Source organism: Apteryx rowi, unplaced genomic scaffold (genome assembly GCF_003343035.1).
Source record: "Apteryx rowi isolate R43461 unplaced genomic scaffold, aptRow1 scaffold_327, whole genome shotgun sequence".
Lineage (NCBI taxonomy): Eukaryota > Metazoa > Chordata > Aves > Apterygiformes > Apterygidae > Apteryx > Apteryx rowi.
The window spans coordinates 662,950-675,443 of record NW_020449719.1 but is presented as its reverse complement, the minus strand read 5'-3'; the positions used below and the strand labels follow the sequence as shown (position 1 = coordinate 675,443).

The 12,494-nt window shown below is 38.7% G+C and overlaps 1 protein-coding gene across 1 annotated transcript; it reads right to left on the bottom strand.

Annotated features, from left to right (window-relative positions):
- Positions 1-609: 609 nt before the first annotated feature.
- ZBED1 (zinc finger BED-type containing 1) lies at positions 610-7,842 on the bottom strand. Its single transcript, XM_026071533.1, has 2 exons — positions 5,882-7,842; positions 610-5,780 (listed from the first exon to the last, which is right to left on the bottom strand). The coding sequence occupies exon 2, from the start codon at positions 5,727-5,729 to the stop codon at positions 3,642-3,644; it is 2,088 nt and encodes a 695-aa protein (XP_025927318.1). The 5' UTR covers positions 5,730-5,780; positions 5,882-7,842; the 3' UTR covers positions 610-3,641.
- Positions 7,843-12,494: the final 4,652 nt, after the last annotated feature.

Sequence of the window (12,494 nt, the reverse complement as noted above, 5' to 3'; positions counted from 1 at the left end):
GTTTTAATCCTGAATTGTAAATATTCAGCTTGGTTAGCAAAAGGCAATTCTTCTTCTTTTGATACAAAATATATATTTTGAAAGAGTATTTAAACATTCACTTTTTCGAGCATGGAAGTATTCAAAAGTTGAAGTCCCTCTATTGCCTCTCAAAGAGATGTCTCAGCTGTGCCAAAGAGAACATGAAACATTAGACCAAGGATTCAAATTAGCTGTCAAGAAACACTGACATCAGTCTGAATTAACAGAATAATTGGAAATGTATTCTGGGCCCACCCTTGGCAGTAACAACACAGTTTTACTCACGTTGTAACAATATTTAAAATAGCTCTGCAACTTTGTTTCTTTGCCCAGCTAGACAACTGAAAATAAGGTTAAATGAAAAACTTCACACGTTTTTAAGCAAGAGAAACTGTTTAAACTTCTGACATTTTTCATCTTCATATTTTTTAATCCAAAAGATTTGTACAGCATTTTTTTTAAATAACTTACAGCATCAAAAGGAAAATAAATGCATAGCTTCAAAACCTTAGAATATAACCTCCCCTTGTTGCAGAAGAGTTCAAAGTCATAAAGTGCTGTAGATATGAACACACATCAGACAAATAATCTAGTAACTAACTTATTTTTCTGGTTTATTTAACAATATTCCAAGCTTAGAACATTAAATAAAAATCTCACAGACAATGGGTAGGACTAACAATGGCTTTTTTTTTCTCTTTTTTTAAAAGAATGCTGAGAAATATCAATTGAACCAACCACAGTTTTATTTTGGATACCAAAAAATAAAAAGAAGCTAGAAGGAAGAGAATAGTGCACTGCCCTGGTCTCAGTAAGACTGCTTAAGGGGCAAGCCATAAGCTGAACTGCGTACTTTTAGCCCTAGGAAGATGAAGATGGAAACAGGACTTGGATACTGCCRATACAGGTGAGCTGAATTCAGACCTGGAGATTGATACTCTGCTCACTCTGGTATTCTCTACCTTGACTTCAATTTTAGATTACACTAGTATAAGAGAAGATCCGTATGTCTTGTCCTAGCACTCGTGCAGCTCCTTGAAGGCCAACATCAGTAGTAGCAGGCGGCGGTGGTGCAAATGGACACAACTGACGCCAGCTGGCATTCAACGGACACACAAAACAAAAAGGGTTTCTTAAATACTGCAGGGGTGTAACAGGAACTCAGGTAACATAAAAAGGGACCTGCTATATCTTGCTCCCTCCCACTGTGTGACTGTGCCACCCTCGCAGGTAACCTACGCTTCCCCCTGGTTTTAGGCCGAGCCTTTGTTCTGCCTCATGGGTAATCACAGACACCTCTTCAGTGCACACAGAGAGTAGTAACATTCAAAATGATGCACGGGGCAGGTACTTTATACAAGTGCAAATGAATTTTCAGAGGGCTGGACAAWGAAAATTCAAGCTTACTGACAGCCAAATCTGTGCCACATCAGCTGTTAAACTCATTTTTCCTGGGCTTAAACTTGCCAGGTAGTTCACTACTATTTACTTCACTGCTCCTTTGTTTTAAAATTCATCCTTCCCTCCCCCCTACCCCTCCCACATGTACTGGCAAAAGAAAATAAAGAGACCTCAAACGTGTGAGAACTATTAAAGCAAAATACAAACAAGCAGTTTGGTAATACATTAAATTCCATTGTAATTCTCATTTTTGTATGTTCCTTCTGGCTAGGCCCTTTCTATAACCAAACATCTGAGGAGACCAGATGATGATAAACCTTAAATTTTCTCCCACAAAATAATAACGATCAGTCTCCAATAGATCTCTCTCCAAAAATGTTGTGCTTAACATAATCATAAACACTTAACACAAATATGCAAAATCACTCTTAGGCTTTCACACTGCCAGCCATTACCAGGATGCCTAAGACACATATGCATGTTTGTGTTTAACAGCATAATCACTGAGACTGCCCTAGGAGAGCAAATTTAAGTCAGTTCTTTGCAACTAGGCACAGAATTTCAAAAGTTTTCTCATTTACATCTTTGTACGCCTTTATAAACTAATAGGAAGTACTGGCATTTAATTCAGGGAGAATGACCCTCCCCAAACAGCTCGAGTGGGGAGATTTTTGAGGGGGGGGCAGACACAAATAACAAATATAAAACCACAAGAAAACCTTGACCATAACTGGACAATGGCAAAAGTCCCTCTCCACACCTCACATAAAAATGTTGGCTGTCATCTAACTCTGTGCCAAGTGTGAACTATAATCATGTTCACGACCTGCAGTACTTGTAAGAGTTGGGTGGGTTTTTTTGCTAAGTTCTCTAAAGGGCTTAAAACATTTAGACATACAGAAACAAAGGGAGCAATTACAATATGCAACAAGTAATTGGAAACAGTACTCTAACATTTGACTGGACCAGACTAAAGTCCACTCTACAAACTGAATCCAAAGAGAGACAGGAGAAAAAAAGTTTAAGTGCTAACATAATATGGAACAAATTTAAAGAGTCACTAAATACATGTGGGGAAATAGAGGGGTTCCCTCTTTTAAATATATTTAATAATATTAAAGCTATTTATTTTACTTTTCTTGCCAACAAAATTTCCTAGCTACCCTGGGCAAAGTYCCCGTTTAAATTAAAAGGTAAATACTTTATAAAATACACACATTAATAGAGCCATGGCCCTTTACAAGTTTTCCAACACCTCTTTCTATTCTTCCATTTTTTAGGGGCCTGATTTCTTCGCTACCTTGCACCTCATGGAATTATCCGTAACACTTGCAGAAAGTGAACATAACACAACACCGCCTTGATCCAGTGTACTTCATAATCACTTTGTAAAAGCACAAGAGACTATGATCAGGGTTTGCCTAGACAAAAAAGGCTTTGCCATTTAGCTGGTAGAGTTAAATGGTAAAACCTGACTGATGTGGATGCAACAATACCAGTTTACAAGTGTTTATACCATTTACACCATGCTGGAAAGAAAATAAATTATCCCAGTATAAGTGCATCCACACTACAGCCTATGCCAGCATAACAGTATCAGTTAAAATGATAATATGTCGCTCCCCTAATTGACACAGTTATATCAGTTGAATTTTTCTAGCATAGACCAGGCCTAAGATATGAGGTAGTGAAAAAGAAAATCAGGCTCAATATCTTTTTATCTATTCTATAGCATTGATACACTCTAAAAATCTTCGCTGCTCTGATCTACGGATTTTAAAAATAATGTCTTAAAATCCAAAATTTAAAGCTAACATCCTAAGCCACACAGGATTTATATGTGGAGGCATGAATATTAAAAACACCCTTGCTTAGGGTCTTAATTCAGGAAAATATCTTTATTATAGAAAGCACATAAACACGTGTTTATGTCCCATTGAAGTAAGTGGAAATGAAGCACATGGATAAGTGCTTTCTGAAATCTGGGCCACAGTCAGAAATCACGGTCTTTGCAGAATTTATTTCCTCATTCATTTCAGTGCTGTTTAATCACAAGTCATTCATGTTTTAAGACAGTGGGAAAAACATAGACAATGGAAGCTAAATYAAGTTTGTTACAACTGTTCAATATTTACAGCATCCATAGCATCAAACAGAAGTATTTTTGGTAACTTAAGACAAATACCTTTTTTGTTATTAAATGTACCGCAATAGTCCTGTTAAACAAACCCACTGTCACGGATGTTAAAGAAATTGTTGTTTACATTTACCGAGTCATTCAAATTAAAAATCTGTTCCTGTTCCAAACCCCACTCCCCTTCATCTTCATCTTCTGGCTCTGCCTCAGACCCATTCCGAGTGTTTTCATACAAAAAGATCTGCTCATCCACGTGAGCTGGGGCTAACCGGTTTCTCTTAGCACTTACAACATTAGCAGAAGAACCAAAAAGGCGTTCGGGAAAGACCCTTGTGGCCAGAATACACCAGTATTTCTGAAGAACCTTTGGTAAAACCGGAAAGAGTGCTAATCTATCAGACCACCACTTTAGGGGATCTTCATTCAAACCAAGGACCTTTTGTGACTTAAAGTTGCTCAATTCCTCAACAATCTGAGCATGCCATTCCTCCTGGTCTTCTACACCTCCTGTCTGGCAAAAGATCTCTGCAAGCATGTTGTTGATTACACTAGTAGGAGGAGGAGTTGAGGAGATTATTATTTTTTTCACAGGGGGCTCTTCTGAAACTGCAAAGAACTTTTCTTCAGTCCTAAAGGTGTTTTCTTTTACTTTCTCCAGAAGGCTTTTTGCTTCTTCCACCACTCTGTTTTCAACCTGCTGTCGCTCAAACGCCGAAAGAAAAGGTAGTTTTTTGTATCGAGGATCCAGGAAAGTTGCAACGTTGAGAAACATGTCTATTTCAGGGGTGTGCTGGTAGGTGGTGGACAGCTCTTTCGCTATTACTTCCTTTGCCATGCTGATCTCTTTCAAATCATTCTCTTTGATGTTCAGGGTAGTGTTGAGAAGCATGTGGAGAAGCGGCTTCACCATACTTATCGTTGGGTACTTGGAGGCGGACATCATCTCTGCAACCTGCTTGAAAGGTTGCAACAGCTCCACCAGGCCTTCGACTGTATTCCACTCACTGGCTTCCAGCATGAGGTGGTGGTTATTGCTGTCCTCCACAAGAACTGCTGCAATGACAAACTGCTGCTCCTTAAGACGCTGCAACATAGCAAGCGTGCTTCCCCACCAGGAAACACGATCGCTTACGAGCATACAGTGCAGAATATTTTGCTGCTTCTGCTTCTCGCTCAGCATATACATTGCTACTGTAGACTGCTGAAAATATTCCACCAGTTTTCGGCACCTGGCAAGAAGGCTGCACAGTTTGGGGAGCTGAAAAGCTTGTTGTATTCCTGCATTAAAAGTGTGCCCCAAACAAGGCATCTGTACTGGAATATCTAGCAGAGAGCAAGCTTTCACAATGTCTTTACCATAATCTGTTGTAGCACCAAAGACTTTTGTATTGATCCCCCATTCAATGAAGGTTTCATAAAGGACTCGTGTAATAGTCTCTGCAGTATTATCCTCTGGTACTTCAAATGTTTTTAAACACCGTGAGTTAACAGCCAGGCAGTTAGAAGGACTACTGCTGAGAAAATGAACTGCAACTGTTACATATGACCTGTTCTGGTTTTCACTCCTCCACATGTCTGTGGATATGCCACACCACAGAACTTCAGTGAGCTCCTTTAATACAATTTCTCTAATAGCATTGTATTTTTCAGGAATAGCTTTTGTACAGAAATACTTCCGGCTAGGGAGTTCATACCTGGGATCAGCTGTTCTCAAGAGGGCCTTGAACGTGGGTTCATCAACAATAGAGGCAGGATACATGCCCTCACAAATTAAGCTGATGACCGCAGATGTCAGTTCTTGATGCTTTTTGTTTTCATAATTCTGGTAGGTCTTCATAATTAGATTATCTTGAACAACCTGCTGTGATGATTCTGGCTTGATTTTTGAAAAGGCAGTAGCAAAGGCTTCCCTCATCTGCTCAGTGTTACTTTTCACAAACTCGCAGAATTCATCAGGGTGATTTTTCTCAAGGTGGTATGAAAGGTTGGAAGTGTTTCCTGAATAGGCAATTTGTGCCATGCAAATACGGCAGTAGATTTTCTTCCACTGTAATATGCATCCTTCTGCATTGGTATCAAACCCAAAGTACTTCCATACTTTACTCTTTGCTCTCGGATGAGCCACTAACTTTAGGTCTGATGGGGAACCTTCTAAACTTTTATTCTCCATTGCTTCTTGGCCACCGTTCCACCTTTTGATCCTTCACTCATTAATGAGTACCTGATAAAGGCAGCAAGATAAAGATACAATGAGAAAGCACAAGTTTGACCACACTTAACTATGTGAAAACAGCGTTTCTGTGAATATACCAAGAAACCTACCTTACTAATTACATTTGCAAATTTAAAGACGAGATTTGCAGGAAGTGTGACCTACAAGAAGCCCATTAGAATGTCAAAAATTAAAAAGGTTTTTAATATATCACATTCTGCTGTGAAACTGAGCTAAAAGATCTGAGAACATCTTGTTTCTGGAATTACATAATTCTTGGTAGAGAAAGTGTAACAATCACCACAGAGCTGATACGTTATTGTCACACAAACCAGACCATTTGCTACAGGATTTCCCTCTCCCTTAAGTTATAGTTAGAGGTAGATCAACATCCTCCTGCCTAGAGAGTTACTGAACTCCACTATTAACATTTATTTCAAATGAAACCTGATACTGAAGGAGCAAAGGTTTTATTGTCTGTTTATTTTGAAAGAAGTTTGTTAGTTTGATGTAACTGTGCTAGAGTTTGTTTTTTAAAAAAAACTTGTCATGAAAATCATGGCATTAATCCTGCTCCTCTGAAATTTAAAGATGTTTTCTGATTGAAAGAAAAGGAAACAGAATTTGAACCTACATGCAGAACAACAACATGCATTTGAAACCTTTCCTGTCCTTCTCTTTCAGAAATCAAAGCAACCTCCTGAGCTACTGGTTCACAATCCTGGTTCCTGGAATAACAGTGCATTATAATTACAGGAAAAGGCATATGGGTAACCACTAATAAATGTTATTAAGCACATCAGTTCAAAAATAAATTTACCATTTCTTTTTTCGAAAGACTAAAGAAGTGGGGGTGGGCAGGACGAAATTCTAGAGAAGAGTACGGTGATAAGGCAAGACTCGGCAATCTGTAGCTAAACATATGTACAGCAAAATATTTCTTGTGCAAGTAGTCAAATGCAAGTGGTATCTAAGGCCTACAGTGTCTCTGGCTATGGTGCAGGCAACCACGTGCCAGAGTTTATTTCTCTATACCAAAAAGTCCAGCAGGAGAACAASAAGACTGCACACTGACACTTCTCTATTTTTTTCCACGACATCAGTCTAGCCACAGTGAGCACAATGGCCCTTCTTGAGGGGCCTGGCCAGGATCAGGAAGGAGAAGGAAGCCCTCAGTTAAACACTGATGTGACCTTCTACATAAAACTCCAGAGGAAGAGAGGAACAGAAACTGAAAGAACGTTCGTGCAGAGAGTCTGAGAGCATTGGGATTGCTCCCTGCTTTGCTCATCAGGGGCTGCATGTGCCAGAAAACCCTGGGTTAAATATTGGCTGGTAGGGGGAAGAAGAAAGGACTTGGCTTCTTCAAACTTGTTGCAGGGGAATATCCCACAGAACTTTATGCGTGCAAGTTTTTCCCAGAGGGTTTTCTGCTGTTGAGGAGCACTGAGGGAAAAAAAAGATGTTTTCCCCCTGAACTATCATAGATAGTTTGCAGAATTTTGTGAATTTCTTGAATGAAAAAAAACAAAGACAGATTTACCAAGATTAAATATACTTATCTAAATGAAGCTGTTAGTTTAGAACCTGAGTGAGACACATAGGGTAAGTACTTTATTAGACTTGTTTTCAGTATTTATATCTAAAGATATACCTCTGGATGCAGATCTTTTGGGGGGGAGAAAAAAAAAAAGTGTTCTGAGTACTAGTATGCCCTCGACTATGACTCATTTAGTGCTTTTTAGTTGTCAGTATAAACTATTGATTCAATATGGTAATGCTGTGTAAGTCCAAAGATGCATACATTGACAGCTCCATGGTATGTGCTCTCACAATAACTGAAGATTTTGAAAGAGTAAGTGGTATAATACAGAGTAGTATAAATAACACTGCTATAGCATCTGATTGTGTATTGACAAGATATATCAGTATGTATTACTATTGCTTCTAGATTCCTCCATTTCAATCCATGCCACAGTGTCTCAAAGAAGTATAGAGGCTCCTGATACTTCACTAAATTTTATAGTTTCCTTTGCAATTACATGGCAGTTCCCGGAAGCAAGGAGGAAGGTACTTAAAAAAAAAAAAAAAAAAAAAAAAGAGGTGATGCGTCTTTAATATTCAAAATTAGCATGACACACCTTGGGTCAAAAAGTTCATCAAAGACTGATTTCCGAGCAAGGGAGTGTTACAGACTCACTCCACCCTCTATTCTCATGTACGTTACAGCTTTACCATCATTTTTAGATAGATCTGGCACTTAACAATAGTGGCACACAGTAGCAATGCCATAGTTCAGAATATGTCAGCATAAGTTAGCCTTTATTTTAATGCTGTAAAACACATTTCAATTGATTGTTATAATAGTCCTAATATAAACTACTAATCATCCCTACCTCTCCTCAAATGTTATACAGCATAACTGATACTATTTAAAAAAAAGGAAAAGTTGCACATTTTCCTCTAGGAAGGGTAAGTTTTTCCTCTTTCAGTGAAACAATCAAAATGTCCACAGCCTACGCTTGGCAAAGAACAGAGCACCTTCAGCTGTGAGCGAAACTAAATCCATCAGCCCCTAGCAGAATGAAATCTATCGGGAATGAAGCACTTCATGGCCTTTGGGAGGTGCTGCAGCTTGTTATATGGGTAGCTGACAGAAGCGCTCTTTTAGGTTGCCTAACTTTCCACTGTAAAAAACTAGTGCCACTTTTGTTTGCTGAAAACCTTCTCACAGACAGAAGCCTTCAGGCTACAAAAGTGCCTTTCCCTTCTCTCTTTAATTTCCACCCACATTTAAATGGAGTGCAAATTCTGAAAAGTTGCTACTTCCTTTGCCTCCTTCATACAGCTGGCCAAAACCACCACCAAATAAATACTAGGGCTGAGGCTTTTTAAAAGCCGAATTGACAACACCCCCGCAGGTATTCTTCTCTGCTGGCCTGGGAGCTGACACCAGCTATCACAGGAGGAGAAGGCAGGAGAGGAAGAAGAGGCCAGGCTTCTGGTCCCTCGCAGCACATGGCCCCTCACCTCATGGCCACTCTCCCAGCTGCTGCTGGCAAAGGATGGGTGCTCTGCTGCTCAGCAGGGAGGGCCAAGGGCCAGGGCCAGGTCGGGCTGCTTCCCGCCATGCTCTCAGGCACAGCCTTGCTCTTTACACTTCCCAGCTCACACTCATAACATAAAAACACATTTCTCTGGCATACGGCAGGGCTAAGGCATCAAAGGTTCAAACCCCAGTGACGACGCGCACTGCAGAGGATAACAAACAGAATTTGACTTCCCCACTAACAAAGAAAATACTATTTTGTATACTACTAGTATACTAATACTACTGGTTTTCAAAAATTGTACTAGAGTAACTTAGATTGTGAAACCAAGCATTTGAATGTTAGGAAATGTCAGGTGTACAGCTGCTGTGCAACCTTAGTTCTGCCCCCTTGTGTATATACCATATGACACAGACTCTAATTACACGGTATCGTTTGCACAGAACCCTTGCCTCACTCTGCAGAGGCAACAATAAAACTGCTATTTCCTAACTTTTGAAACTACCTAAATAACTCTCTTTTATATGTGTGCGGGAGAGGAGTAGTAATTATCAGATGCAATTTAATTTTTGCCTAACATCAATCTTTCCTACTCGATCATTCCTTTAGCTACCACTGGAACTAGATGTTTTATAACCTGGAGTCCTTACTACTTTAAGCAGGAAGTTCTAAATCTATTATTATCCTTTAGTCATATAAAGTAAAAGCCTTCAATACATGAATTAAAATCAAGAGATAGATATTCTCAAATTAATATTTCATGATCCATTATAAAGAAAATTTATACAAATTAAAATATTGATTCATTAGTTAGAAATTGGGTCAAATTAAAAATATACATGAAGTTAAAATTACTTTTAAGACTATGGGTCAGTTTAAGCTCTTCTAAACTTCAGTCACACTACTACCCTCTTCAAAACCATTTTTCTACACATCATAGGTACAAATATAATTACTAAGACTTCAAAAATACAAAACATGCAGCATTTAGTCTTTCCATAATGTATTTCAATAAAACAAAGTATACAGAAGAAGATAAATGCAGGAGGAAAAATCCCAAATTAATTCCTTGAAAACTTTTAAAATACCAGAAATATTATTACTATTTGGAACATTTTTGCCATCAGTAAGATGACTTCCAGTGACGAGATTTCCAGTGTATATATCCGTTGTCATAATCTTTTTATGAATTCACTGATTAAGTTTTTGTTTTTCAAAAGCTGAAGATATCAAGATGCTTATAGATGCAGGGCTTTTTTCCCAAATTAATTAAGATTAAGCACTGTAAAAAAAAATTAAGCTGTAATTTCTAATGAAACTATTAATTGTTTAGCCCACAGAACACTAATACAGCTTACAATATATATCTGCAATTACACTGTTAATGCAATTGGTGCTTGAAAAAATGTTTTAACATATGTAGCCTCTTCCCTTTTACTGCTGCACAGTGACTTTACTTAATGATATATAATCACCAATTGCAGCCCTTTTATCTCCCTGGCTCAAAATTTCCATTCCCTGTGTTTCAGGATTAGAATTTTGGACACACTTCCCACCTTTTCTACTCTGTAATACTGTGGGGTTCACAGTATTCATGCTGAATGGTTTTGTCTTTTCAGTTCATAGCTCAAAACAATTACTAAGTTTTTGCACTGAATCTAGATTTCAGAGTTCAAACTGTCCTCCTTCCCAGATAAACTATCTTGAATCCCACCTATAAAAACCAGACGAACCTTAGTAGGATGTGACAACACATGTGTTAAAGCACATGTGCCAAGAGCACACAACTTTGACGAAGTTCGGGGAAAGAAAAAGAACTAATTTGGTTTTCTTTTGAAGACCCTGAACACTGTTCTGGCAGATGTAAGAAAGCAAGCTTTTCTTGGAAAATTAATAGTGCACCTCAGGACAGAAGGGCTGCATTCACACTCGATCTCCGCATTGCCTTTATCCATCAGCATACAGTTCAAGTACGAGATGTGTCTCTATTTTATAACTTCCACAATGGAGCTGCACCAATGCTGCATTATGACTGGGAACTCTGACAATCTAATCGAGGCCAAGGAGACTGGATCAGAGGCACAGATCAGTTCACCACCCAGCCCCATTTCTCCCTTTCAGGGTCTCTCTCATGGAAGATATTATGACAGTTATTATCGCAATAAAATGTGTATATTTGTGAGAGGACATCCGTTCAGAAAGATATACAAAATCTTTAATGTATGCTTTTCAAAGCTTTCTAGATTACTGTCTTGAAAAGTAACTTGGTATTTTCTTACAATAAGTTTACTGATCCAAGATTTAAGTAAACATATTCTAATCAACACTTCCACTTTTTGAAATACTTTTTGTCACACTACAGTTGCTATTTTGAAATTGTTGTATGAAAACTAGGCTAATCTAGGTAAAAGTGTTCTTGCTGACAAGCTGACTTTTTTTAAGCAATGGCTAGACAAACCAAGTCAAAGTAAGGCAGCAGGTAACTGCCAAGAGGCAATTGTGCACAAACAACTATTCCAGGAGGAAACTACTTGTCCTTGGAAGAAACCAGCCTGAGTGAGAACTGAAAGAAAACTTTCCAGATCTGTCAAATCTATGCTGGTCCTACTCAGCCCAGCTGACATTTCCCAGATTGCATGTTCACTGCCCTAATCTGACATTTCTAAATTTAACATTTTTTTAAATAGTATTTAAGAACGTAATATAACAAAATACTTGGGTCACATTTCTGTCATGTTATTTCTCTTTAGTTCTAAAAAGATGTGGAAAGTGTTACACACCCTAGGCACAATACCCAGTTTTACTCTGCCAAGAAAAACTAATGCTAGAAAAATGCTCAAATGACTTCAAACTGTACGCACATCTGCCTTTTTTGTTGTTAGGATTCTTTTGTTTGTTTCTGCTTTTTTAGATATTTTTTATTATATTTTGACAATGAGAAAGGAGAATCCAAATCTATTGCAGAACCATCAGGAATGAATAAAATTAGATGAACCACTACCCAATGGAGCTACTCTTCAAGAAATGCGCAGATATGCATTTTTCGTGTAGCTTATTTGTTCTCTCTGCTCCTCAGTGCTTCAGGTATTCTCTAAAACAATTATTTCTGCAACCTAAGTTATATACGGATGCCTTGTCTGCTTACTGAAACACTATGCTCGCTAAAATTTTTTACTGTTACTCTTTTTAAAACTACCAGCAGTTCTACAAAGGCACACTTGCAGCTAGGCAGAGAAAGTCAGAGACACCGACTTGTATGCAGTTTTACACTGAGTCCTGATGATACTGTACATGTCCGTACGGACTTGTAGTTTGCTGTTAAGTTTATAAAATCAGAAACGTTTTAAAAGCTTAAGAGAATGACATCAGGAAAGAGGAAATTCAGATTTTTGTTTTCTGGAAAACTCAAAGTTTCCTTCGTAAAAGTTATATGGGAAAAACTGATCTATTATCAAATAAGCTGCTGACCAAAATCGGAAAAACGCGAAAACGCTAACTTCTCACATAAACAACTAATCTGAAGTCCCTTGGAGTAAACTACAAACGTCATTAACTTGCCAGCGTAGGCGCAGGCAACTAGTGCGAGCAGCGCTAAAGCTCGGCTGTGGAGAGCGCACACGCCGCTTCCCAGGGCCGGGCCGGGCCGGGCCGGGCCGGGCCGGGCGGCGGCACC

Bases quoted from the DNA above. Each gene is read 5' to 3' on its own strand.
- ZBED1 (XM_026071533.1), bottom strand. From the start codon at position 5,729: ATGGAGAATAAAAGTTTAGAAGGTTCCCCATCAGACCTAAAGTTAGTG.